This window comes from Culex quinquefasciatus, chromosome 1 (genome assembly GCF_015732765.1).
Source record: "Culex quinquefasciatus strain JHB chromosome 1, VPISU_Cqui_1.0_pri_paternal, whole genome shotgun sequence".
In the NCBI taxonomy this organism is placed as follows: Eukaryota; Metazoa; Arthropoda; class Insecta; order Diptera; family Culicidae; genus Culex; species Culex quinquefasciatus.
The window spans coordinates 106,432,353-106,459,450 of record NC_051861.1 but is presented as its reverse complement, the minus strand read 5'-3'; the positions used below and the strand labels follow the sequence as shown (position 1 = coordinate 106,459,450).

Genomic DNA, 27,098 nt, shown 5'->3' with positions numbered 1-27,098 from the left:
CTTCAACACTTCTCGTCTTTCAAATCCTTTTCCTTGTCCCTGGTGCGCGGTAGAGATGGAAACGACCGGCAATGGACGGCTGTCAGGAAAACTTAGAAATTAATTTTTATTTGTTTAATTTATTTTTTCATCCACTGTGGATATTTAGACTTTTTAGGTTTTTTTTTAACATGGCAAAATCCAGTCTGCAATCCGCTAAAATCCCCGTCTCCAAGCGAAGCGAATATTATCAGATACGACTACAGCGAATCAAAACAATACCTTCTACAGTCAGAATTTAATTCTCATTCCACATTGGCACGCTCCTTCCCTATTTCGACTGTGATGTTCTCTGGTCAAAGGATCATGTATTTACATAACATTTCAATTCTATACGCAGAGGGACCATTCGGAGTAATAAAGAAACAATCCACACATATTTAAAGAACAAAGTCTCATTTTATTGTTTATTGAATAATGTGTAGTGTTGTGTAAGAATGGTGTAACTCGGATATTCCTCAAGAGGCAAATTTGCGCCCGATCCTTTTAGGATACTTGTACTAAGTTCTGGTGCAGCTTGTTGACCGTTGTTTTCACCGTCTGGTAGAGCCCCTCGTCCTGATCGCACGTTACTTCCTGCAAATTGAAATACTTTTCAGTACAAATCACGCCAAACATCACGAAAAGATTCTTACCAGTGTGGTCAAATTGATGTCCACCTGCTTGCCGTGCACGGTCACGCTCAAACTGTCCCCCTTGAACAGCTTCGGCACCGAGTTCGCCCCGAACATGTCCTGCAGCGTCTCGATGAGGCACTCCTTAAAGTGCATCCGGTCGGGCTTGCTGGCCGTCGCCCCCTTTACCATGCTGCCGCTCAGCTCCGACTGCAGCAGACTGGCCAGCACCGTGTCCGCGTACATGTCGTTGACGGGCGTCGCCTGCCACTCCATGATGACGATCTTGCCGTCGAACGACACGTCCACGCAGTCAAACACCCGGAAGCGCTTCTCGCCGGCATCGGGGGCGTCCGTGGCGACGGTTCCCGGTCCGCCGACCCGGTCCAGCAGCATGCGCAGGCTCGCGATCGAACCCTGCCAGTGGATGCTCTGCCGCTGCGTCACCACCGACATGCTCATGTCGGTGTATTCTGAGGGGGAGAGAGATTGAGGTCAGGTTCATGAAACGATACTTTTTTTAATTACAATACAATCAAGCTAGATCTTTATTGCGGGTAGTAATTTAAATTTGACACTTGTCGATGCCTTCCAAGCAGTAATGCTATCAAAAGGACTTGAATAATCAAGCGTTTGATTATTTTTGTATTCTTCCTTTCGCCTACAAAGCAGCAATGTTGACCATTAAAAAACAAAAAAACAACACAAAATAATAGATTTTGAAAATCCTTCAAACATGCTAAACAAGATAAACATCAAACAAGAGGAGTCACGATTTTGTAGAGAAAAAGTCTCTGCAAAGTGAGCCGGGAACGAATATTTCTAATCGATTTGGTATTTTGGGAAAAGTTGTAGGTTATAAATATAAAAACCCATTTTTTTTTGAATAACCAAAAATGAAAACTTCACAACACGTTTCAGTAAAAAAGCATTCGCTGTTATTATATATTTAAATGTGAGTTTCGATTATCCGAAGTGAAATTTCGCCAAGGCCTTCGGATAATCGAATCTGGACTGTATGAAGAAACATTTCAGGAAAATAAATATTAATTCTTGAAAAAAAAGTCATGAGGGCTTTTGTTAATAATTTGATTTTGGTTAACCGCGGTGGATTTTCTTGAAATAATTCGAACTGTCAAAAATCCACCATTCGAACCACAAAAATCTGTGGTAGAAAAGTATCCACCGGTAGATGCTGTGGTGGATTTTTGACAGTTCGAATTATTTCAAGAAAATCCACCGCGGTTAACCAAATCAAATTAACAAAAGCCCTATGATGTTTTGAGGTTAGGTTCATATTTTTTTTTTTTTTTTTTGGGAGGGTGATCCAGCCGCACATCGTTGATGTCGAAACCTCTAAACTGGGCCCTCGTCCTGTCACGTCCGTCAGTAGTCTTGTCGTACATTACAACTAGAACCAGATCTGCCAATGAATTAGTACACTTCGACCAAATAAACACTGACGCTGTATGGATCTGACTCTAGAATAAATGCACAGTTGTGTGTTATTCATAAGTCCAAAATGTTCAATTATTCATATAAGTCCAAATATTCATTTGCAGATTACTACCTAACTTGAATTGAATACAAGATTTAAAGCAACCTATCCGAAAGCTACTCTTATCTCAAATCCCCGACATTTTAATTATTAACCAAAAAAAACGTTTGTTTTAAAACCTGTCTGGCTTCTTTAAAACAAAAAAAAAAATAATAACAGTTGATATTTTACAAGTCGTGAATTGAAAAAGAGACGACCATTTGTTCGTCAGAATTCCAGTAGATCCTCGATTCGCAACAATGGTCGATACAATCATAATCCGACAACCGTTAGTTCTACAGATCAACGAATTTAGTCCGATATCATTTCACTATTGATTGATCGAGACTCTATGGAAATTTTGACAAATCAGAATGGTTTTTATGCTACTTGAATGAAAATCACCGATTCTGATAGAATTACTAAATTCACTGTTATTAATTTTGTCCCTAAATAACTAAAGGCAAAGTATAAAAAAAGTTGATATTTATACTATAAACTAGGTTAAAATCCTAAATTCTACAAACACTATTTTTTTAAACCCGCATCCTAACCTGACACCCACATTAAGATAGGGAAAAATCACATATGTAGCGGTTCATTGTACAAATGTGATATTTCCACTATCAGAGAACCTCCTTGTCTCAATGACAGCTTACCGGCCATCGATTAAGCCCTGAGACTACGCCAAAGTGGGTTCTCGCAGCATGAAGTGGTGTCCATGTGTAAAAATGGAAGCTTCAGTAATATACTGAACACTTCGATTTTAATTCCACATCGAATCAAATCATACTCTTTGCCAAACAAGCATCAAACCTATGACACTCATTATGACAAAGCCCAGGGATGTTTTGAGGTTAGGTTCATATTGAAAAAAATAAATTATAAGTATCGAGAAATTAAAAGTCTGAGTGTGTGCATGCAACATGGAGTCAAACTTTTCGAAGTGCCATGGAAAACTTCACAGAAAGTTTAACTCCATGTTGCACGCACACATTCACACTTTTAATTTCTTGTTAAGGCTTTCCAGTCAGAAATTTACTAACACATTCAAAGAATGATTACATGGCAGCTGTGATTTTGTTTGCATCAGATCTGCTATCTCTTTCTAGCTAAGGTTTTGGTCATGCAACTTCTAGCTGTTTTTTAACTGACCGCCCGATATTTCATTGTTTGCATCAGGACACTGTGACTGTTGTTTTTTTTTCACTGGACCAAGAGAGTTTTATGACGTTTCGCGTACACACACTAGCGCACCATTTAATTTTGCTGGCCGGACAAAATTTAACCTCACTTTCTTTCGAATATGTACACGCTAGAAAGCCTTATGCACAAATTTTATAATGCCAAAATTCAAAAATTTTAAAAATCTTAATTCTGTGATTTTTTAAGCTAAATTAATTTTTAACTTTTAAATTCTAAAATTTGAAAAATTCTAGAGCTGAATTTCAGAATTTCAAAATTTCATTAGTTCTAAATATTTTAAAATCTCTTAGTTTTTTTTTAAATTTCTAAAATCTCTAAACTCTCCACAATCTCTAAAATCTTCAAAATCTCCAAAATTCTGAAATTCTAAAATCTAAAGACTATAAAAAATTCAAAAACCTGAAAGTTAAAAATAACAACCATCTAAAAATAAAATATTTTAAAATCTTAAAAATCTTAATGAAAAACCTCTAAATTTCAGAAATTTTAAATTTATGCATTTCAAAAATTATCAACTTCTAACAGTTAGAAATTCTATAATCCCAAATTTAAAAAATCATTTTTAAATCTCTAAACTCTCTAAAATCTTTAAAATCTTTAAAATTTCTAAAATTCTGAAAATAAAAAAAAATCAAAAAGTTAAATATAACAAAAATCTAAAAAAATAAAAATTCTTAAATCCTAAAAATCTAAATAAAAAACCCGATTTAATCCCACCAGGGGTGAGATAGAGCCTTTCTTACTAAAGAATATAACTTCTCTCAATTCACAACATCGACTTGATACAAAAAATCTTATGATTAAAGCAAGGTATTATTAATGATGTGTTTTCTAAAAGAAATTGAAAACACAATTTTCACCTATCGAATATTTTTAATCGTACAAATTCTTAGCTTCCAATGCGCAAGTGACGACACACACCGCGGTTTTGGTTTTCTAGTTTTGGTACGAGCCCAAAAACCGAACAAAGCAGGCGCAAAGCAAAACCGAGTTAACCGAACAGTGGAAAGCTTGCCATTCAGCGTCTACGAAAGTGAGAGAGTCAGAGATAGATATTTTTACAACCGCACCACTACACACTCAATCGCAATACCTTAGGTAGATAGCCATTGGCGTCGCGAGCATTGAAAACATTGAAAACGATATAAAGCTTAGAAGCTTCGAATGCTCCTATTGGAATCCAATGAACTCTGTTTAATAAAACGACACGACAAATGAAGCCTACTTAAAGGCGATTTTAGGAGCACACGGGAAACAAATTGATTGTACCCGGTTGAATGTCCTATGTCAAAAAAGTTTTTGCATAAACATTGGACAGTTATGCAAAAACGGACAGAGCAAAAGAAACCGAAAAGCTACGATATCTTACATGTTGAAGGAAACATCGGTAGACAAGCTACTACGAACGAGTATAAGTCGAGCCGAAACATATGCGCCAGCATTCTCGCGCCAGTATTCGAAGCTCAACTTGACGACTTGGCGACTTGGCGACGAAGCGTCGAAAATCGATGCAGTGTGATTTTTTAGCGATTTTTCGGTTTAAAATTCATGCTGAATCGACATATTTACGAAGCTGGAAATGACGTCCTGGCTTAAAGTAAAACCTATACCTTTCTTTAGTAAGAAAGGCAAAAATCTGTAAATTTCGAAAAAATTAATTCTATAAATTTGTAAGAGTATAAAATTCAAACATTTTTTAATTCTGAAATTCTAACAATCTCAAATTTTAAAAATCATCTCTAAAATCTCTAAAATCTCCAAAATCTTTAAAATCTCTAAAATTCTAAAATCCAAAAATTCCAAAATTCTGAATTTATAAAAATTTAAAAAAAATCAGAAAATTAAAAAGAGCAAAAATCTAAAATTAAAATATTCTAAAATCCTAAAAACCTAAATTAAAAAAAACTATAGTTTTCGAAAATTTTAATTTAATGAATTTCAAAAGTTATTAACTTCTAACATTTTTTAATTCTAAAATTCTAACACCCTCAAATTTTGAAAATCATCTCTAAAATCTCTGAAATCTCCAAAATCTTTAAAATCTCTATTATTCTAAAATCCTAAAATTCTAAATTTATGAAAATTTAAAAAAAAATCAGAAAGTTAAAAAGAGTTTGCTCTTCTAAAATCTAAAATTAAAATATTCTAAAATCCTAAAAACCTAAATTAAAAAAAAGCTATTGTTTTCGAAAATTTTAAATTAATGAATTTCAAAAGTTATTAACTTCTAACATTTTTTAATTCTAAAATTCTAACAATCACAAATTTTAAAAATCATCTCTAAAATCTCTGAAATCTCCAAAATCTTTAAAATCTCTAAAATTCTAAAATTCCGAAAATTAAAAAAAAATAAAAAAGGTAAAAAAACAAAAATTTAAAAAAATAAAAAATCTTAAATCCTAAAAAAAAATTGATACTTTTATTAAATTTATAAATTTGTAAAAGTATCAACTTCCAACATTTTTTAATTCTAAAATTCTAATAATCCCAAATTTTAAAAATCATGCATTGCAAAATTCGAAAGTTCAATAATTCGATGCCGGTGTGCTCTTTTGTACTAAGCTTGCTGGGATTCCTATCTAGATAGAACAAGAGAGAACACGGGCATCGAATTGATAAATTCAAAATTCCAAAATTAATGTGTAAAATTGTACTTTTTTAATTGCTATTTAAAACTTCAATAAATTTTTATTATATTTTCATGGTGCAGTAAAATTCTTCTCCGCTGTCAATTTTTTTTTAGATTCTTCGATTAGTAAACAAAAATTGAAATTCTGAATTTCAGAATAAAAGAATAATTCTAATTTTCTGAAATTCAGAAATCAATAATTTTCTACAATTTTGTATTTTTTTTTAGATTGTTTATGTTTTAGAAACCTAGAATTTTAGAATTTGTAAACTTACAAATTTTCGAATTCATCAATCAAAGTTTTTTTTTTATTTTGGAGTTTGTATTTTTTTTTTTTAACTATGAATTATGAATTTTAGGATGTTTAATCTTTGCAATTTAAGTTTTTTTTTTGGTTTTTGAATTCAAGAATTGTTTAACTTTCGAACCTGAGCGTTTGGTACGGTATGTCTACGCATCCTTACTCCCCTGCAGATTCTGTGAAATGTTATCCGTTCATAGAATCCTCTCTGCGGTAAACACAACGCAGTAGGGCTGGCCGCTTTAGTTTGTGTAATGCATTTTCGGGTGCCCTCGGATGTGCTGCAATTATTAATAATGACAAAAAAAGTGCAAGACTTTCCAGCATGCTTTCATCGGACTGGCTGCGTTTGTCTTAAATTAGATTAGATTACTCAAGAACTTTCGAATTTTTAAATTTTGCAATCACAATTTTTTTTTTTGGGTTTTTGTATATCACAATGTGGACAATTTCAAAAATTTCCAAATTAATCATTTTGAATTATAGGATTTTTAAACTTTTAGAATTCTAGAATTTGTGAACATTTGGGCTTTGCAATTTAAGTTTTTTCAATTTTTGAATTTAAAAATTTTACAAGTTTATAATTTCAAAAATAAATAAAATTTTTAAAATTGCGAAATTGTTAATTTCGAAACTATTTGAAATCATAAACTTGTAAAATTCTGAAACTAAAAATGAATTAATTGCAAATTTCTAAAATCCTAAAATTCTAATTCTTAATTTGGAAAAAAAATAATTTTGAAATTTCGTAAAAAGGGTCCTAATTTGGTCCTAATGCTCTATTTTTTTCAATGTAATTTTTTATGTACAACGGTAAAAATCATGACTAAAAACTATTTCAGATCACTTTTTTCATTGTAACGCAAAAAAAATAAATTGACAAGAATCCATTTTAAATCCTTTACGGTCGTACAAAGGGTCATTGTACCCAGAAAAACAAGCTTTATCGTTGTGAACAATAATATGACAAATTTATGCCTAATTTTAGAACCCAATTGTAAACTTTGAACATTTTGTATTTCATTTGAAACTCCAATTTAAAAAAAAACTTTAATTGCAAAATTATAAAATTGAAAAGTTTTCAAATTCTAAATTTCTAGATTTTTAAAGCTAAACTTTTAAATTTTAAACGAAACTTCGGATTGCTGAATTTCCAAATTTTAGAATGTTAGAATTATTGTTTTATTATAAAATTCAGAATTCCAAATTATTGTTTGATTTTATTTTATTAACTAACTTTCTTTTAATAATTTTTCAAGGGGAAGGGGATTAAATAATTTACATCTAATACATCAAAAAATAATAAAATAAATAAAAAAAAGCTTCAAGGAACATTTTAAACTAAAAGATTTTTTGGATTTTGGAGGAGATTTAGATTTTAGATTTTGAATCTTGACGTTTATGTTTTTTTTTTATGTTTGATGAATCAAATTTTCGAATTATTTAATTTGAATGCTGTAGATTTTTAAATTTATGAAGTTTTAAATAAAGGATTAAGATTTTTTTTCGCAGTTTTTAATTTTGTGATGCTTGAGTTGATTTTTTAAAGTTTTGGAAGTTTTTGGGCAGATTTTTGAAGAGGAAAGATCAAACTCGAAATGTAGACTATACATTGGATTAATTTAATATCTTGATAATTATCATTATTTTTATGGATTCCAAGCTAAACCCGTCAAACTTCGTCTTGTTTTTTTTTCGTTTCTGGACAAAAAAAAATTGTTGCGATTTCTGGGAAGGTCCGTACTAAGCTCAAATAGAATATTACAAAAATGACTACTCACTCGACAAATCGGACGCCGCCAGCAGGTGGTACTTAAAGTCCCGCTTCACCAGCACCCCGGACAGCTTCTGGCCCTCTTCGGGACTCTTGACTGCGAGATTGCCCATCACCTTGGCCGTCTTCTCACCGCGGAAGTACAGCTCGACGGCGTGCGTGTTGCGCGGATTGTGCAGCGTAATGTTCGCGTTCGGGTCGTTCTCGTACTCGCGTTGGAGCGCTGACTTCAGGCGGTTCATTTCGTTCTGCTCGCCGTGGACGAGGACGACGTGGGTTGGTTTCAGGAGGCGGATGAACTCGCTCGTTTGCTGGTAGTCGGTGTGGGCGGAGAAGGAGATGTAGTCGACGGACATGTTGAGCCGGAGCTTTTGGCCGGACATGCTGGTGATTTCCTCGGGCTCGGAGAGGACGGTTTTGGCGAGGGTTCCTTCGACGCAGTAACCGGCGATGATGACGCCGTTTTTCGGGTCGGAACACCAGGTTTCGAACAGTTCCCGGGAGAGGCCACTCTGCATCATACCGGGGGAGGCCATTACGACGCAGGGGCCGATGTCCTCGAAGTGGTCGATTCCTTTGAGGTTGGAAATGTGCCGGAACACGAACGGGTTGTTGACGGCGATCTGGCGGCGGATTTTGTCGTTCATGGCGTTGATGTAGGTCTGGTAGACGGCCATGCACTTCTTCGCGAGGGAAGAAGCGTAGTAGATGGGGATCTCCTGCAGTTCGGGGTTCTGGCTCCAGTACTCGTCCAGAATGAGCAGCAGCTCTTGGGCTCGCCCCAGGGCAAACACCGGAATGAGACAGCGGCCACCCTGCTGGACGATCTTCTGCACCAGCGAGGTGAACCGACTCTCGCGATCCTCGCGCTTCTCGTGGATGTGCGTCCCGTACGTTGACTCCGTGATCAGCACGTCCGGCTTCATCGTCGGAATCTCCGCCGCCATCAAGTGACGATCCTCCTGGCGGGAAAAGTCCCCCGTGTAAAGAATCTTCACCCCGGCTATCTCAATCATGAACATGGCCGCTCCCAGCACGTGCCCTGCGTTGTACGCCCAGAACCGCACCCCCATCACGTCCCGCTCCTCGTGGAAGTTGATCGTCTCGATCTTCTCCATGCTCGCCTCCAGGTCCGCCTCCGTGTACAGCATCTGCTCCGTGCTGATGTTGCTCACCTTGATGTAATCCGACAACATCCACCGGTAAATGGCCTTCGTGGCGTGGGTCATAAAGCAGCGACCCTTGAAGCTCGTTTTCTGCAAGAACCACGGCAGCGCCCCGCAGTGGTCCAGATGAAAGTGCGATATAAACAGCAAATCGACCTCGTCCGCCTCGATCAGATCCACAAACGGCAGCGCGTCCATCCCAGACAGCCCCGGATGGATGCCGCAGTCCAGCATGATCTTTTTGCCCTTGAACTCGAGCATGATGCAGGAGCGGCCCACCTCCTGGCCGGCACCCCTGCGAAAAAAATAAATCACACAATCAAAACTCCCAAAAAACCAGGAAACCCGGTTCCAACTTACAGTGGCCGGATCAGAAGTAGGTCATTCTCCTCCGCCGGAACCTGCCCGTCCGCTTTGCGTTTGCTGGCCATCGTGGGTGTGTTACTGATGCATTCACCGGGGTTACAGCTTGCTCACAAAGTTCCGCTTTGAAATAATTGAAAATTTCACCACTAAAAACTGAACTATTTTAGATAAAACGCGAATGCTGAAGAAAATGGATGCAAACTCTTGAGTCTCGCGTGTGCGTGTGTTGTTTTGATCGTTTTCTTCCTCGCGAGGGATGACAGCCGCGGCGGTCGCCGGTCGGAAAACAAAACAAACAGTCCTACACGGTCGAGGGAAGGGGCTCAAGATGTGAGTAAAACAAAAGTGTGACGGTTCGATAGGGTGACCGCAAGTTTTATTTTTGTGAGATGTTTTTTGCAAATATTTTGAAATTTCAGTCTGCTTGGGAATAGAGATATCTACGCCATTTTAAAAAAAACTCGGTCATTCCCACCGCTAGGGTAGCAAATTTGCCAACGAAACAAGTCCTCCGCGGGGGACAAATATGGGTTTCCGTCACGTTTCCGTTTTTTGTCCTCGTTTACCTTCAAAATCAATAATTATGCGTTGATTCATGCCTAGAAATCTAACCCAGCCACGGCGTTCTAGCAGGATTCTAGCAGAGTTCTAACAGAGGTGGATATTCTAACAGCATTCTAGCAGAAACGTTCTATGGTTCTAGCAGGATTCTGACAGAACCAGCTCTGCTCGAATATTTCGTGACTGGGAAAAGCTAGAAATGCTATACCTAAGAAATTAGGAAATTAGGGAATAAGGAAATTTGGAAATTATGATATTTATTAGCAAATTAGTAAAATAAAGAAAATCGACGCCAACATTTCAAAAAGCATCATGTACAAACCATGCGTTTTGAGAAAAACGCATTTGAAAGTTGAGCATCCATTTTCAATTCCCATTTTTATATAAAAGCAAAATAAGATGTTCTAATGATAACAAACGATGAAAAACGTTTTTTTTTTTTTTTTTTTTTTTTTACTTATTTTTATTAGGTCCTTTTAGGTGCTGTGACCAGGTTAGGACCGAGGAACGATAAAACAAAAAATAATAAAAAGAAGATGATCATTTTCCTGCTCCATGTGTCAACAAGTGTGCGATCACATCAATCTGTTCCTCGGGTGTCTTGCACTGCCTCAAGCGAACTCTATAATCTCGATAAATGGTCCACAGCTCGGACTCGCTGTACAGCTTCCGTTCGCCTGGTTGGTCCTTCGGGGTTGCACCGGCGCCGGCGCCAGTATTTTCTCGACTTCTTCCTGCGGGACGAGGATGCTTTTCTTCCGTCCCGATGGACGGCACCGCTCCAGGTAGCGGAGGAAAATCCGCCGCGTTGAACGCGGCTACAGCCGGAGTCTGTTTCTCCTTCTTCCATGCTGGCGGCTTCGGCTTGGACGCCTGCTGCCTCGACTGGATGAACTGCGCACGTTTGGGACAGCTGCGGTCCAGACCCTCGTGAGATCCAGAGCAGTTGACACACTTCTTGGCTTCCGTTTCTTCTGCTTTGCACTTTTCCGTGCTGTGGGCACCCCACAGCTGCTGCACCTGGGCTTGAGATGGCAGTTACTGGTTCCGTGACCGAACTGCAAGCAGTTCTTGCACTGGGTCACGTGCGGTTCTTTGCTCCGGTAGGCCACCCACCGGACGACGACTGGTCCCACTTTCTTTACCTTGCTACTCAACTCCTTCAGACTGGTGTGACCCTTTGGGAAGAGCACGATGAAAGGCGTCTCATCGATGGCGGGAAGCTGCTGCTTCCGCCTGATGGCGTGTACTGCCAAGACGTCCAGCTGATGTTCCGTCTTGAGCAGCTCCTTGACGTAATCCGGTTCCGCGTTCGGGAGACCTCGCATTACTACCCGGTGCGGTCTCGCACTGCGCTTTCCGTGCGTGTAGAACTGCACCTTGTTCTTCACCAGGTGGGCTTGCACCGTGTCGAAGTCGTCGCTCGAGAAGCACGTAATTTTTGTGCCGTACCGCGTCAGTTTGTGTTCCGGCTGGACATCACATGTCGACATCACCTTCGCAAGGCGGGCGAAGCTCGTTTCTTTCACCACCAGCGGCGGCTGCTTCTTCTCCCCGGCCGACTTGCCGGGTGCTGGTACCACGGGGGTGGTTTTTTCTGCTGCTGGGTTCGCATTGTTGTTGTTGTTGCTCTTCTCCGCTAGCGGGCTGAACTTGTTGTTGCTGAGCAGTTTCTCCACTTCCTGGCCATTGCCGTCGTTGATCTCCTCCTTAGCCTTCCTGCGCCGAACCTTGATCACGGGACGAAATTCGCCCCCGTCCTCTCCTCCTCCTTCGGAGTCTTCCACCTCCATGCCCGTCGCCGCCTGCGTTTTGGGTTGGAACCCGTCCGGTTTCTCCCACACACTTTTCTTCATGGCCGCGTTCCAGTAGAACGGCCTTCCATCCTCGGTCCTGTGCTCCGTCCACTCACTCTCCGCCGTCGCGGCCGCCGCCATGGCCGTCGGCGAAAGTTAGAAAAAACACCGTCAAAAACGCGCTAAGCTCCAATCAAAGGACACACGTTTGCTCTGGGCGAGCTGTCAAACTGGAATGGCGATGAAAAACGTGGATCGACAACGGACACCAGGTCGGAGGGCGGTTGGGAGGATGACCGGCAGCTATCGAGCTGCCTCCGTGCGCCGAGACTCCACAACATTATTTCCGTAATTTTGTTTGAGAAAAACAAACATAACTTCTTTTGAAATCACCAACGTCGATATCACCCTGCTGTCATTGAGGGGGGCGCTTTGTTATGATTCGTTTTTCTTCGCCGAATGTACATGGCGCTTTGTTCATGTTGCTTTTTTTTTCGTCACGAGGTTCATGTAGTCTTTTGTTTGACAGGTTGACAGGGCTATATAAACAGGGAAAGCTGATGGCAGAGATTTTGTTTATGTTACTTTATTTAAAATCATGATTAAACGGACTTTACTGAAGTAACTTTTGCTCATTTTTGGTGGTGGAGAGGTAGCTTATTAGGAGTACTTTCAGAATATGCAATAACTCAGAAAGTGTCAAAATGTACATGATGCCTTTTGAAATGTTACCGTCGAATTACCCCGTAAAAAAAATCCGACAATTCGCATAACTTAGTCGGGTCTAGTCGGGTGGTTTCGGCCGATTCGTTGGCCATCGAATCGGCCGACCGGGCAACAGACTTCTGTGTAATCTTTACATAAGCGTCTGGTGGAAAATCGGTTGTCGAAATCGGCCGACGGAATCGGTTATAAAAACAACCGATTTATACCGATTTAGTCTGTGAAAAAAAGAAAATCTGGCTCAACCCAATTTAGTCGGTCTATTCGTACGGCAACTAAAAATCTTACTCCTGACGCATTCCGACTAAATCGGCAACTGGTTGGTTGTTTTTGTTTACCCAATTTCGTAGGGTGTTTCGTCAGGTCGAGAACTGTCAAATTTTTTACGGGGTATGCGTTGATTCATGTCTAAGAATCTAGAAGCTAGAAATGCTCGTAGAAATGCTAAAAATTCATATTGTGGTTTCGGAAATAAATCAAATTTTCGCGATGACTTATCTGACACTACGCTTCGCAAACATATCAACTCTCGAGTCAACTCTATTTCTGAGTGCAACGCTAGGTGCAACGACTTTTTGTGTTGAACGTGAGGTTAAACGTCACTGAAAAAAAACTTTTTGTCACTCTGCAACCACTTTTTCTTTCCGCATTTTCTGTCAAACTTAATAGTACAAGTCCGGCAGATTCTCAATTTGGTTTGTTTTGATTGATGTTATTGTTTAGCCCTTTTGTTTTTTGCTTGTAAAAAACAACGTAGTTAAGGAAATTTGAGATGTTGAAGGGTGTTTTAACAGTTTTGTTCGCTTTACATATCAAGCAAAACAATGTAAATGGGCCAATGTCGAAGTGTAAACAAAGAGTCTATCCTGCTCACGTCAGCTGATGTTTACATTAGAAACGAGCAGGATAGACTCTTTGTTTACACTTCGACATTGGCCCATTTACATTGTTTTGCTAGATATGATTCTGATGAAAACTCAGTTTGTTTACATCTAAGGGTTTCGCACTTTTGAAAAGTTGTTACTGAATTATCGATTCCAGCACGAGCGATTTTGCCAATCGCGGCTAAATCGTGGGCTCATCTCGGGAGTATCATTCCCCTCGATTTTTCCCATAAATTACTGGCTACAAAATATTTACGACAAAGTTTGACTAGGTTTGACTATTTTTGCAATCCCTTAAAATTTAATTGCCATTGAAAATAAAATATATTGATTATTAATAGAGCCATCTACGTGCGCATGTATTGCGTACACTCAAACCCCGATGGTTGTCAAACGAACGGGGTCACTTTTTAGTTTGACACCTCTTTTACACGGAGTTCACACACACTACCAAACGTTTGTTTTGATAGTGTGCGTGAGCGCCGTGTAAAAAGTGACAGTTCGTCACATTTTAGTTTGACTTTGACCAATCAGCAGGGTACAAACTAAAAAAGTGTCACGAAAAGAAAGTGCGGTTAAATTTTGTCCGGCCAGCAGAATCAAATGGTGCGCTAGTGTGTGTACGCGAAACGTCATAAAGCTCTATTCACCCAATTTTGCGTGAAATGCACTAAAATCTGACAGATGCCCTATTTACTCATTTCTGAGAAGATTCGGTTTTGACGAAAACTGAATGATTTTGAACGTGCAGGTGGGATACAAAATTTTTGGTCTTGTGCACGTCTAGAGTCATGGCTTTCTACCTAAGGTACTCGCGATTGAGTGTGTAGTAGTGCGGTTGTCAAAATCGTTATCTCTGACTCTCTCACTCCACTGACACTGACATTGTTTATGTTTTGGTTTTCCTGGCACGGTCCATTGTTCGTTTGTTATTGTTTTGGTTTTAGTGGCACGGAGCCATGCACTCACACTAATGCAAAGCGAGATCGCGAGTACCTATGATATATAGCCTTGGTCTAGAGTTATCTACTTGCGCATTTATTGCGTGTTTGTACACGAAGGGTTTTTAGGTTAAACTTTTCATACGATTTTTTGAGTTCAGGTACTACAACCATAAAAATCGTCATATGGGTTGAACTGAAAAAATCGTATGAAAAGTGGGATTTGGAACTTAAAAAGTCATGATTTTTGGTAAGGATGTGGGAGGGGAGCCGATTAATTGTGCCAAAATGGTTGAACTCTCTTTGTTGTAATTCTGATTTTCAGTGTATACACGTATACGCATGTGTATGCATTTTGAGTTCGATATTTTCGATAACGGATCGATATTTCGACGTTTTTTTTTTGCGCGCGCCATCCATCTGTCAAAACAAAATCAAAACAAAACTGAAATTCCGGCACGTGTCCGCCCGCGGTCTGAGAAATTAAAACAGCCGATTGCGTTGCATTTTGTTCCGTTTGTGAAATCAACTACCGAGAGTAAACATGAGCTCGAATCCATCGCCGGAACAATCACTGGACAAGCAGCCCCCAGCGCCGCAACAACAACCAGTTCCGCCTGCCAACATTCACGCCGGCTTCGATCCGCACTCGGGCCAGAGCTGGCTGTTTCCGGTGGACTTTGTGACGCCGGACTATCTGCCGCTGATCGTGGAGAAGACGCTGTACCACAACTCGCTGGTGATCCTGCCGAACCGGTTCGAGGTTTCGTTCGTGGCGGCGGTCGTAATGCACAACGTTTACCGCTGGTACCCGTTCGGGAAGGTCGTGTTTATCTGTTCGAACCGGAAGGCCACCCAGGACCAGCGGGCGGCCTGCGATCGGTTGATGAAGTTCGTGCCGTCGGATGTGGTGGACATGGCGCTGAAGCCGCATGAACGGGTTCGGAACTGGGCCACGAAGAGGGCGTTTTTTATAACGTCGCACACGATGGCCGGGGAGATGGCCCGCCAGGAGGCGGAACGGGTTGCCATGCGGAAGATTAAGCTGGTTGTGATTGAGGACCCGCAGCTGGACGTGCGAGCGCACTCGGCGATCATTCAGAAGCTGACGGAGATGGGGGCTAACTTCCGGGTGCTTTGCGTGACGACTACGCACGGGAAAACGGTGGAACCGGCTCAGCTAAAGCAGTGGCACATTTCGAACATTGAACTGCAGTGGGGCAATCCGCAGGAGAAGCCTGACGAGTGGCTCATGAACAAGAAGGAGATCAGCAACATTGTGACGGTGCTCGGGACTGTGATGGACGGTTTGCTGGCCGAACTGCAGCTGCTGACCCAGCGGTACCTGGCCAACCTGCACGCCTGCAAGCAGATCGCCAACACGAGCCTCTTCGAGACCATCACGGCGGACCACATCCGGCAGGAACGAACCCGCTACGAGCTGTCCGTGCTGACCGGGGTGGTGCGGAAGAATCACTTCGAAGTCATGCGCAACTTCCACATGGCCGAGAAGCTGGTGCTGGCCCACCGGATCTTGGCCCGGGACGGTGTCGTTGCGCTGATGGACTACTTTCACCTGCAGAACGATGCGCTCGGTCAGGCGGACAGCGAGCTGACGGCGTTCCTGCACAAGGTCCGGCAGGGCGTCTACACCGCGCCGCATCCCAAGTTTACCACGTTGGACAACTTTTTGCGGGAGTTCTTCCAGGTATGGGTTTGTGGTGGCCCCATGAGACTTTCTAATGTTCTTGCTCTCAATCGTTTTCACAACAGCAACGCACGTCTGTGGTGGCGGCGGCCCTCCGAATCCTGATCGTGGTCGAACGCACCGACGCGGTCCTGCTCGTGAACCGCATCCTCAAGAACATTCCGGAATCGAAGCACCGCTGCCTGATTGGTAAGTGTTGCTAGGCTACAGAGAAAGAGACTGTTTATTACGTCCGACTTGTTGGGTGCTGGTAGTTGGCATGGCCTACTACAGTAAACTGATTACTCACACCTTCCAGACAGCAACTACGCCAGCTACGTGGACCAGTTCCGCACCGGCGAACTGAACGTGCTGGTCGTCCCGGTCGAGATCGAACCGTCCATCGAGCTGGGCCACACCGATCTGGTCGTGCTGTTCAACATCACCGATCACCCCCTGGAATTCCTCTGCCACATTGCGCGCACCCGGGGCGGCCAACCGGGCGCCATCGTGACGATGACCACCGAAGGCCCCGAACAGGAGGAAATCACCGAAATCATCAACAACCGGCGGATGCACTACTACGAAAACCGCGACATTCTCCCAATCGGCGTCGACCTGTCCGACAGCATGGTCCGCGGCTCACCGGCACTGATTCCGCCCGGCTTCCAGCCCAAGGGACGCCACGTGCTGTTCAACCGGCAGGCGACGACGGTCGTCGAGGCGACCTCTTCCTGCGCCTCCCCCTCCCCCACCCTGTTGCCCATCTCTCCGCAGCTGGTCGTGGCGGAGAAGCGGCGCGTGCTCGAAGTCCTTTCGGACAGTCCGGCCACGTACGACGCCATCAACGGGTGCACCTACTACCAGGTGATGCAAGTGCCCAGCCAGCCGTCGCTGGTGCGAACGCCCGGGGACAAACAGGAAGCCGAGGAGGCCAAGTCCCCGGGAGGGGGGCAGTGACTGTGTTTCTTTTTTGTTTCTGTTACTATTTTTTAGAGAAAAGTTTCCTGTTAAGTTTTTTTTTGCCGCCCAACCTGACTGTACTCCGAGTTTGGGAGTATTCGATGTCTAAAATTTAAATTAAATAGAAAACACCACGAAGGATGTTTGTTTCGAAACTGCTGACGAGTACTATTTTTTGGACGGTTGTGAAATAAAATAGTAGTTTTTCATGAATACAAGATTATTCTCTACCTTAATATCCGACTTCGTCTTCTTGTCGTACAAGCGGTATGCATTGGTGTCCTCCTCTTCGGTACGTTTGACAAGCCCGGCTTGCGACCTGACCACGCTTCTTCCGGAGTCACCTCGATCAGGCTATTGAATAGGTAGATCGCAACGCCACTGCTTCTCCTTTTTAGCGTCGACGGTCGTGCCTTGAGCTGGTTCAATCACGTCCCACAGGTGATCTGTCTTCAGGTACGTACGTACTTTACTTTGACTGCTCAGACAACCCCCGGATCATGAGCTGTCTCCAGATGCGTTGCCATCTAACTCGGTTTCAATTCCGCTGTAGATCACCCACACTTCCTAGATCTTCCTCCACTTGGTCTAACCTTAAGGTCTTGTGGAGTCCTCAGTAGCACAGTGTCTGTGTTAGTAGGCTCGACTACCGGTGATGATGCGGATCCGAATTTCTCTGCTGCAGCTGTTATCCGACGTTACAACGATCCGAGGTACACAAACTCCTCCACGATCTCGAACTCGTCCCCGTCGAACGAAACGCTCTGCCCTTTGCGAGCCCTTAGAGACACGGTTTCGCCCGACTTGTTTTTTTGCCTTTCTTACTAAAGAAAGGTATAGGTTTTACTTTATGGCCGGACATCATTTTCATCTTCCTAAATATGACGATTCAGCATGGATTTTAATCGAAAAAATCGCTAAAACATCATAATGCATCGATTTTCGACGCTTTATCGATTGACCTTGACAGAACTCGTCTATCTCCAACCTTGTCTCCAACCCTCGAATTTTGAGAAAATAGATTCCGTGGAGATCGAGTGATGTTCGTGTGTGGTAAAATTTTACCAAATTTTGATTCTTCTGAATGCAGATGAAAGCTAGTGTGCTGAACCTGGGCGAGTTGCTGTCAAATTTCGAAATATCAATCTGTTTTCGGATGTGATAAGGCTTCCCATCGAATTACACAGTTTCCAAATGAAAATATGGTCATATTTTTTTTTTATTTTCATATCTTTTATTTGTCTCAAAAATTGCATTTTCGAGCTCTACAACCTCCCAAATTTTCATCGAGATTCAAAATTTGAAAACCTCGAAATTATAACAATCAAAAACTCTATTTCTTTCAAAATTAAAAAAATCTAGAATGAAAAATTAAGAATTTAAGAGTTGAAGAATTTAAGAATTCGAGAATTTAAGAATTCAGGAAAAAAAATAAAACATTTGTACCCAATCTGGTACAAATTAATAATTTCCAAATTTCCTGACTTCCGTATTTCCAAATTTACTAATTTCCTTAACCTTCTAAACTCCTAATTTCCTAGTTTCCTAATTTCCTAACTTCCTTATTTCCTTACGTCCTAATTTCTTAACTTCTTAACTTCCTAATTTCCTAGTTTCCTGATATCCTAATTTCCCAATTTTCTAACTTCCTAACTTCCTTATATCTTAATTTCCTAACTTCCTTACTTCCTAATTTCAAATTTTTCTTATTTCCTAATTTCTTAATTTCCTTGTTTCCTTATTGCCTAATTTTCTTTATTTTACTATTTGTTTACTTATCATAATTTCCAAATTTCCTAATTCCCTGATTTCCTATTTTTTTTTTTTTAATTTCCTTATTTCATAATTAGATACTTTTTTAATTATAGTTTTTCTTGTTTAAGAATTTAAGAATTTCTAATGTTGTTTTTTTTTTAAGAAATGTTCAATTATTGATTTCTTAATTTTGTTTATAAGTTTTGTTAAAAGTTTTTGAATAAACATTTATAATCTATTTAATTTTAACTTTTGAATATTTTTAATCTTTTTATTTTTTCCACGAAACAACCTCAAGCGCGCACACCGTCAATCGCGCTCATACCGAACTGTCAACTTTTCTTGGGGGGGTCACGAAAAGAACGCGCAACATTTCTTGACCGCGTTCCTTCCGATCAGCATACCGTACTTATGGCTGGACATCTTCGTAAATATGACGATTCAGCATGAATTTTAATCGGAAAAATCGCTAAAAAATCACACTGCATCGATTTTCGACGCTTCGTCGCCAGGTTGTCAAGTTGAGTTTCGAATACTGGCGCGAGACTGCTGGCGCATATATGTTGTGGCTCGAGATATACTCGTTTGTAGTAGCTTGTCTACCGATGTTTCCTTCAACATGTAAGATATCGTAGCTTTTCGGTTTCTTTTGCCCTGTCCGTTTTTGCATGACTGTCCAACGTTTATGCAAAAACTTTTGTGGCATATGACATTTATCCTGCTAAAATCAAATTGTTTCTCATGTGCTCCTCTGTTTGTACGACTCCTCGTTCCCACGGGTGTTATGCAGCAGTCACTTGTCCCGCGCTGCTTTCTTCCCAAAATCGGTCGGTCTCGGTCGACGTATTCCAACAAAACTAAAATTAACAAACAAGTAAAAATCCATAGGTTGCTTGATCATCTACAATAGATTACAGGAGAAAACAATACACATCAAAAATAACAATTAGATTTCGGTTTCAAACTACAAATAATACGCAAAATACGTAGCGTAACGTGTCGTTTATTCCTCACGTTCTTAATAGTCATACAACAAAGAAAATTGGTCATATTGCTTTCGGAAATCAACAAATCGCGTACAATCGCGATAACTTAAGAATTCAACTCATGTTTGAAAATGATAAAAAAAAATAAAAAGATCTCGCTTCGTCATCCCCCCTAATCCGCGTCCTCGCTCTCGTCAATAAACTCCTCAAACTCCACCCGGTACACCAGGCCCGGTTCCCGCTCGACGTCCGCGTACTGTCCGGCGGAGTACAGCTGATTCGTCCGGCTCCAGATCCACACCTGCCGGCTCCGGAAGCTGCGCTCGAAGCTCAACACGCGACCCGCCTCCTGCGAGTGCCGCACGAAGAGCAGCGCGCGCGGAATGTAGAAGCGGTGGGTTTCACGCGGGTCGAACCGCTCGACGGCACACCCGATCACCTTGGTTCCGCTTTCGAGCGTGTAGATTGTGACGTTCGCGAAAAAGTGCTCCATCTCGGCGAGCGCGTACAGCTGCTTGGCCCGGACGGGGATCGGCCGGACCGGGTTGGTGCTGAGGTGGCACAGCGGCCGGTTCAGCGCGGTGGCGAACTTGGCGCAGAGGGCGCTGCGCTTGGCCAGCGGCAGGGCGCGGACGTCGACGCCGCCGAGGACGATGGCGTCGATGATGTGGAGCGCGTACACGCGTGTTTCGCGGTTGTTCTGTGGAGGGAACAAGTTTTGGTTGAAGTCCGTAATAGAAGAGAGAGAAATGGATTCTTTTTGTTTAAGATTAACCTGTTGGTGGGTGTCTTTGCTAGATTTGATTTTTTAAACTGATTATTAATATTTGCATTATCACCTAAACGGAAATGCAAATATGTCATTTTCACGTGTATCCAGGTTTTTAAGCGAAGATGGCTTTCGAATGGTGAACGCCCGAAATGTCAAAATCGCGCAGTAGCACCAACATTAGAAAAAAAATGTGGCTGTCATGCCATGGCACACTTTTTCCGTAATGTTGGTACCACTGCGTGATTTTGACATTTCGGGCGTTCACCATTCGAACGCCATCTTCGCTTAAAAACCTCGATACAAGTTTGTCCCCAGGACAAACAAACATACCGATTTAGTCAGACATCACTTTAACCAGGTGTGGCATCGGAAAGTTCATCTCTAATATGGGTTTTCCTAACACGGACGTAAACTTCAAGTATCTTAATTCGCCTCTTGTAATTTATAGATTATTTTGGAAAGAGGCAACAGTTTTGGAATCTTTTTGATTCATAAAGATGAAAGACGATACATCCCATCTTCTATTTCGGAACGTGCTATTCAAGTATCTAAAGTTCTTCGTCATGATGGTTTCCTTGTAGCATAAACCCTGCACCTTTTTTTTAGCAGAGACACCCACCAACACCTTCATCCTCCATTGCAGTGACACAAACCAAAGAAAATAAGACTACCTTGACTTGAATCTCCTCGACGATCTCCCCGTACAGCACCGTTCTCGGCGACAAAATCAGCTGGTACTCCTTGATTTGACGCCACTCGGACTTTTTCTTGTCGTAGAAGAACACATTTCCGTTGCCCTTGCTCACGAACATGGTGCGGATGTTCTTGCCCTTGTCGGCGGACACGTCCAGCGCCACGAAGCTCCAGTCTTGGGGCGATCCGAACGTCTGCCGCAGCGGACGACTGCCGTTCAGGATGTTTCCGGACGAGCGGAACAGTTCGAACGTTTTGGCGTCCACGAATTGGGCGGCGTATTCCGGGGCCGACTTGGTCCGGGCGTCCGCGGTCGGAGCGAGCGCCGATTTGTGGTCCAACTTCCAGAAGCGCCACAGCGTTTCCTGCACAAAGTCGTGGTCGATTGGTTTCGGGCGGTAGCCGGGCTGCAGGGCATCGATGAGCGCTTTCAGACCGTCGATCTGGCGGCTGGCCAGTTTGTCGTTGGAGTTTCGAATAAAGTGACAGAAATCCGCGTCGTTTTGGATGAGATCCTCCGCCACCAGCTGCAGGATGTCGTAGTCCTGGTTGGACTCGCACATGTCCTGGCTGTTCTCCCACATGACCTTGTTGACCGAAAACAGGAACTCGCCCATGTCCGGGCACTTGTTGAGGCGCTTCTGGCACACGACGTAACGCTCGGAATTGGCCGGCCGGGAAGTGCACGGTTTCAGAATCGAAACCCTCGCGTACATCCGGGTCAGGATGAAAATCAAACCCACGCTGAACGGCGTGTACAAATCGAACACCTTGATGATCGCATTTCCCCCGGGACGAATCACGGTCACGGCCAGCATGACCAGCACCAGGTACAGCTGCTTCGAGATGACCTCCTGGCAATTATTCTTCAACAGGAATCCTCCGTCGCACACGAACAGATGAACCCCGTCCTGCCCAGTGTGTGCCATCACGTAATCGATGAACCCCCGGATATTTCCCGGATCGAACAGATTCCCATCATCATTCGCGCCGTAAAACGGATCCAACGTCTCCGGCGAAACCGCCCGAAAGTACTCCGGCTGAAACTCGTAATCACCGTACGTGGTAAATCCGAACCCACGCGCCTTCCAGCCGCCGTTCCGCCACAGAATGTACTCGCTACATCCCCCGGGACCTCCGAAAACGTCCACAAAATACATCAGCTCCTCCTCCTCCTCACCCTTTTCCTCCCCAACCAACTTACACAACTCCCACCCGAAGGCCGCGTCCACGTTCGCAATCTTGACCGCGGCCCGGTTCATAAACTGCCCGGCCTTGAACTCGAAAAAGTTGCTCCGATTGCGCGCCGTCCGAACCTTCCGCGCGTCCTGCTCGTCCAGCGAGCTGCGCAGCGCGAAAACCTCCCGCACCAGCCGCTCGTCGCAGTAGGCCGTCTCGCGCGTCATGTCCCGCGAGTGGACGCCAAACTGCAGCCAGCTGGCGGCGTCCGGCACCGGAAGTGGTTCCGTGCTGGAGGAGGAGCAGTCCGCCTCGTACGTGTCGTAGCTCAGCTCCAGCTGGGTCACCCGGGATGTGACCTCTTCGGTTTCCATTGCTTCTGCGCACTGGGGGACACTCTTTTCGATTTCGTGGTGGACCACGGAGAGCAAAACTTACCGCAAACAAAACTTTTTTCTCACAAAATAATGCGCGTTGTGCGCTTTGCTTTTGTTCTTCGATGTTTTGACAGCTTTAACGGATTTGTATCGACTTTTTGCAGCTGTGTTGCCAGTTGCGTTGTTTGGCACACTGATAATCAACATTACACACTGTTCAGTTCACTTTTACACACTTGTATGGGATTTTTCAGTTCAAGTATGATTACACGAAAGTGTGTAATCATACTTGAACTGAAAAATCCCATGGATACAAGTGTGTAAAAGTGAACTGAAAAAAGTGTAATGCTGTTTACCAGTGCAGCGGGCTGTCGATAAAAGAAAATGTTACACACTCATTCTGTTTTAATGCATGCACTCAAAATCGGAAGTACCCCTCAAAATAGGGTCTCTACTCAAAAAGGGTTTGTTTTCTTGTTTTCCTTGTGTTGGTAGATAAAGGGTAGAATGAACCCTTTTTGACGATTACTTCTGATTTTGAGTGTATATTTTGCTTTCATTAGAGGTTTCTACGTGCGCATGTATTGCGTGTACGTACACGAACAAGATTGAGGTTAAATTTTGTCCGGCCAGCAAAATCCAATGGTGCGCTAGTGTGCGTATACGAAACGTCATAAAGCTCTATGAAAAATAAATTTTAAGGGATTGCAAAAATCCTAGTCAAACTTTGTCGAAAGTATTTTGTAGCCAGTAATTTATGGGATAAATCGAGGGGAATGACACACTCCCGAGATGAGCCCCCGATTTAGCCGCGATTCGCACAATCGCTCGTGCTGGAATCGATATTTATTCTGCATCATCGTCGGCTGCCACAGTGGAATTTTCAGCAGCACCAATTAAGAATGTCAAATTTGATGTCAAATCAGTTTTTAGGTTGATTTGTGTGGAATAAGACGTGTTGTTTTTTTTTTTTTGTTTTTATTATGAAAAGTCCCAGATCACAACAACTTGTGGTTCATAATCCGGACGACAAAAAGAACTCAAAAGTTGTAATTTTTCGCAATTTTCAGTGTAATGTATGGTGTGCTCTTCGGAAGAAACCGGTCAAGAAAAAATTCAAATGGGTGTAGAGAATAAGACGAGGATAGTCAATATAGCAAAATAACTAAATAAAACGAAATATTCGATGCAAAATAAATGCTACATATAAGCATGGCCGTTTGAAATGTTAGAGTCGATACTCGACGCTTGTTGATTGCTGAGTGAACTGGGCCAGCAACGTGTGAGTGACCGTTTGAGTGTGAGTGCCTCACGCTTGTCTGCTGCGCAACGCGAAGCGTCGTTGAGAAAAAAGAGCGACAAGCAAAGTCATCGATTGCTGCGATGCACACGAGAGAGTCGCTTGTGTGTGTGCGCTCTTGGAATGATCGTGGCCGAGCCAGGTCTTCAGTCTGGTTTGTAAATTTGCAGTGGATGGTCGTTTGACGAGTGGGTCTCGTGGCGCAGGGGTAGCGGCTTCGGCTGCCGATCCCGATGATGCTATGAGACGCGGGTTCGATTCCCGCCTTATCCACCGAGCTTCTATCGGATGGTGAAGTAAAACGTCGGTCCCGGTTTCTCCTGTCTCGTCAGAGGCGATGGAGCAGAAATCCCACGTTAGAGGAAGGCCATGCCCCGGGGGGCGTAGTGCCAATAGTTTCGTTTTTTCGGTCGTTTGACGACATTTCAGTTTCCATCTTCAAGATGGCTGAATAAAATAGAAAAAGGACTGTTTACTACAATGGGCAGCAATGGGAGCGAAAGCAAGCCAGAGAGGGTGAAGAAAAGCCCCAAGAAAACGTTCCCTCTCTTTTGTTCTGCCGTTCGTAAAGCTGTTTCTTGACCCCCTTTCTTTCGAAGAGCATACCGGCCCTAAGAACGGGCCTTGGCCGATCTTATGCACCAGGTTCCCGACGAACACGCACTGCCCTTACACCTACATCTCACCCTTGCTCTGAGTCAGTACGAGCAACACGCTAGAACACGTTTTGAGTGTTCGTGCCAGGCATGCACACCTTCTTTTCCGGTTACGCATTTTAACTCGGCCGGGGGTGGTACATTACGTAGGGTTTGATGTAAGTATAAGCGCCTAACCATTTATAGTGTGCCTATCAACTTTCATGTAAGCAAAAACTGTTTTATTTTTAGTTTGAATTTAAAAATTAATTGTTATTTATTGTGTTTTGTTTTCTCCTGAAATCTTTCCTAGTGTTGAATCGTGTTTATATGTTGCTATTTCTTTTGTCGTGGGGTTTTGTTACAATTTTTGGTCCCAAGCATTTTATAAAAGTTTTTCAAAAGTACAATAGTAATATTTGTGTTAATTCTTTGATCATTCCAACAATTGAGTAAGGGCTCGAACCTCACTTGTTTGAAGAAAAAGGTGAAGATTGAAAACAATGGACAGTGAAACAAATATACTATTTGAAGAATCAATAGTAAAAGAAAGATAGTAATTTATGAAGTAGATAAAGAAATTAACATTAGTTAATAAATAGAGGCAACAAACAAGCTTAGATTGTAAATGTTAAGTACAATTTATAGGGCAGATGAAAAATTATTCAAATAGATAAGTAAAGATAAACAAAATTGACATCGCTGCCAAATTAAGGGGTTACATACATGTAAATCGAAAAAACAGTCAGAGGTTGGTGTCAGCACACACTTAGTTTTATTTATAATCTGTTTTCAGAGCATTAAAATATGCATTTTCATCTATTATCAAAACAAATTTGAAGAAATTTGGCTGTATCATTTCCGAGATATAGGTATTTGAAGTTAGCAGTTTCAAAAAACGGGTGCCACGATATCTCAACACTGCATTGACCAAATCAGCTCAAAATTTTGGTAAAGACTCGTTACACCGGTCCTGTCCGAATTTCAAAAAGATTATTGTAGAAAAAGATAAAAATATTTTCGTGTTTTTCATATAAAAATCGTCAATTTTTGATTTTTGTATTTTTTAAAAAAGCAAAATTTTTAAATCGGGCTTCGTCATGCACACGGGATATATCTAGGGAGACTTCACCCTGAATTTCAGCCAATTTGGTCCATCCCATCTCGAGATATCGTGGCACCCATAAATCAAATCGGTGTTTCGAGAAAAACGCTCAGAAAGTTTGACAGTCCGCTTTGCGCACGGCAAAATGTTGAGCTCGTCTCTAACTCTGTTTAATCATGAAATATTGTCCGTTTCTCTGGAAGGTACACGCCGCGCGGCATTTCAGAATGTGCCGCAGACACTGTTGCCAGCGATTTTCTGCACTTTTGGTGCAATAAAAAAGATTCCCGGCAACAATGCCATGCAATTCGAAGAAGAAGATCAACAAAAATAAAACGCACAGTATGGGATTTGACAGCGCGCATTTGCCGAAAGTGCGGCGCGTCGTTTCGAGGCTGGTATGCCGCGTGTCCTTTTCGGGAATACGCTCAATATCTTCATGAAACTTTCAGGATTGATCTAAAATCATCTTTTTAGTGGATTCAATAAATTTTCTGTAATATGAAATTTTACGAGTTTCTACATGTAGCCCCTTAAGGGAAAACAGACAGTTGGTTACACTTACAGCAGCATCAATTAGTAAATAAGGTGCAAAAGCGTTGAGAAATAATAGAATCATGAAAGTAAAATCAAAAACAAATGGACGATAATAAACAGAAGGCGTGTTAGAGAATCAGTGAAACATGGTAGATGGTAGATAAAAACGGAAAGAAGAGAAACCCCGTTCTGCGATGCTCAGGTACATCCACAGCAGTTGACTCAACATACTGCGAATCAAAACAATACCGTCTACGATCACAAATTACTTCCCTGTCCCACATTGGCGCGCCCCTTTCTTTTAGCCGTCTCGATTCTGACCCGCGGCGGTCAAAGCTTTACGAGCTGTTTCCACAGGCCACCAGCTAGGTCATCATGAAAACCAAGCCAACGTGGAGGTAAGAAAATAGGACACTTGCAAGGAACCAGAGCTATACTGTCTTGACCAAGTATGATCTAACAGGACTACGGACGTAGTCAGTGACGCTCCTTCCAGGATGTTCCTCGCCTGAGCGTCAACTGAAGAGGTATCTTCAGCATCATTCGCCCTTGGCCTGCAAATTTGTTTGGTG

At 42.3% G+C, this 27,098-nt stretch overlaps 3 protein-coding genes across 3 annotated transcripts; 1 reads left to right on the top strand and 2 right to left on the bottom strand.

The window, feature by feature from the left end:
* Positions 1–414: 414 nt before the first annotated feature.
* On the bottom strand, positions 415–9,893 carry LOC6049208 (cleavage and polyadenylation specificity factor 73). The gene is made up of 4 exons (XM_001865975.2): positions 9,627–9,893; positions 8,108–9,561; positions 675–1,126; positions 415–615 (listed from the first exon to the last, which is right to left on the bottom strand). Exons 1-4 carry the CDS (start codon positions 9,695–9,697, stop codon positions 526–528), a joined length of 2,067 nt encoding a protein of 688 aa, XP_001866010.1. The 5' UTR covers positions 9,698–9,893; the 3' UTR covers positions 415–525.
* Positions 9,894–14,964: 5,071 nt separating this feature from the next.
* Positions 14,965–17,342, top strand: LOC6049210 (ATP-dependent DNA helicase mph1). The gene is made up of 3 exons (XM_001865976.2): positions 14,965–16,245; positions 16,311–16,434; positions 16,544–17,342. The coding sequence occupies exons 1-3, from the start codon at positions 15,082–15,084 to the stop codon at positions 17,182–17,184; spliced, it is 1,929 nt and encodes a 642-aa protein (XP_001866011.1). The 5' UTR covers positions 14,965–15,081; the 3' UTR covers positions 17,185–17,342.
* Positions 17,343–19,916: 2,574 nt separating this feature from the next.
* On the bottom strand, positions 19,917–23,093 carry LOC6049206 (cap-specific mRNA (nucleoside-2'-O-)-methyltransferase 1). Its single transcript, XM_038249246.1, has 2 exons — positions 21,372–23,093; positions 19,917–20,628 (listed from the first exon to the last, which is right to left on the bottom strand). Exons 1-2 carry the CDS (start codon positions 22,944–22,946, stop codon positions 20,101–20,103), a joined length of 2,103 nt encoding a protein of 700 aa, XP_038105174.1. The 5' UTR covers positions 22,947–23,093; the 3' UTR covers positions 19,917–20,100.
* Between the last annotated feature and the right edge of the window lie 4,005 nt (positions 23,094–27,098).

What these genes read in the sequence shown, in the direction of transcription:
- LOC6049208 (XM_001865975.2), bottom strand. Translation starts at nt 9,697, where the DNA reads ATGGCCAGCAAACGCAAAGCGGACGGGCAGGTTCCGGCGGAGGAGAAT. An exon ending in CTACTTCTGATCCGGCCACT is followed by an intron (nt 9,562 to 9,626) that starts GTAAGTTGGAAC and finishes TTTTTTTCGCAG; the next exon opens with GGGTGCCGGCCAGGAGGTGG. An exon ending in GGCGGCGTCCGATTTGTCGA is followed by an intron (nt 1,127 to 8,107) that starts GTGAGTAGTCAT and finishes TCTCCCCCTCAG; the next exon opens with AATACACCGACATGAGCATG.
- LOC6049210 (XM_001865976.2), top strand. Translation starts at nt 15,082, where the DNA reads ATGAGCTCGAATCCATCGCCGGAACAATCACTGGACAAGCAGCCCCCA. An exon ending in TTTTGCGGGAGTTCTTCCAG is followed by an intron (nt 16,246 to 16,310) that starts GTATGGGTTTGT and finishes TTTTCACAACAG; the next exon opens with CAACGCACGTCTGTGGTGGC. An exon ending in GAAGCACCGCTGCCTGATTG is followed by an intron (nt 16,435 to 16,543) that starts GTAAGTGTTGCT and finishes CACACCTTCCAG; the next exon opens with ACAGCAACTACGCCAGCTAC.
- LOC6049206 (XM_038249246.1), bottom strand. Translation starts at nt 22,946, where the DNA reads ATGGAAACCGAAGAGGTCACATCCCGGGTGACCCAGCTGGAGCTGAGC. An exon ending in TCGAGGAGATTCAAGTCAAG is followed by an intron (nt 20,629 to 21,371) that starts GTAGTCTTATTT and finishes TTCCCTCCACAG; the next exon opens with AACAACCGCGAAACACGCGT.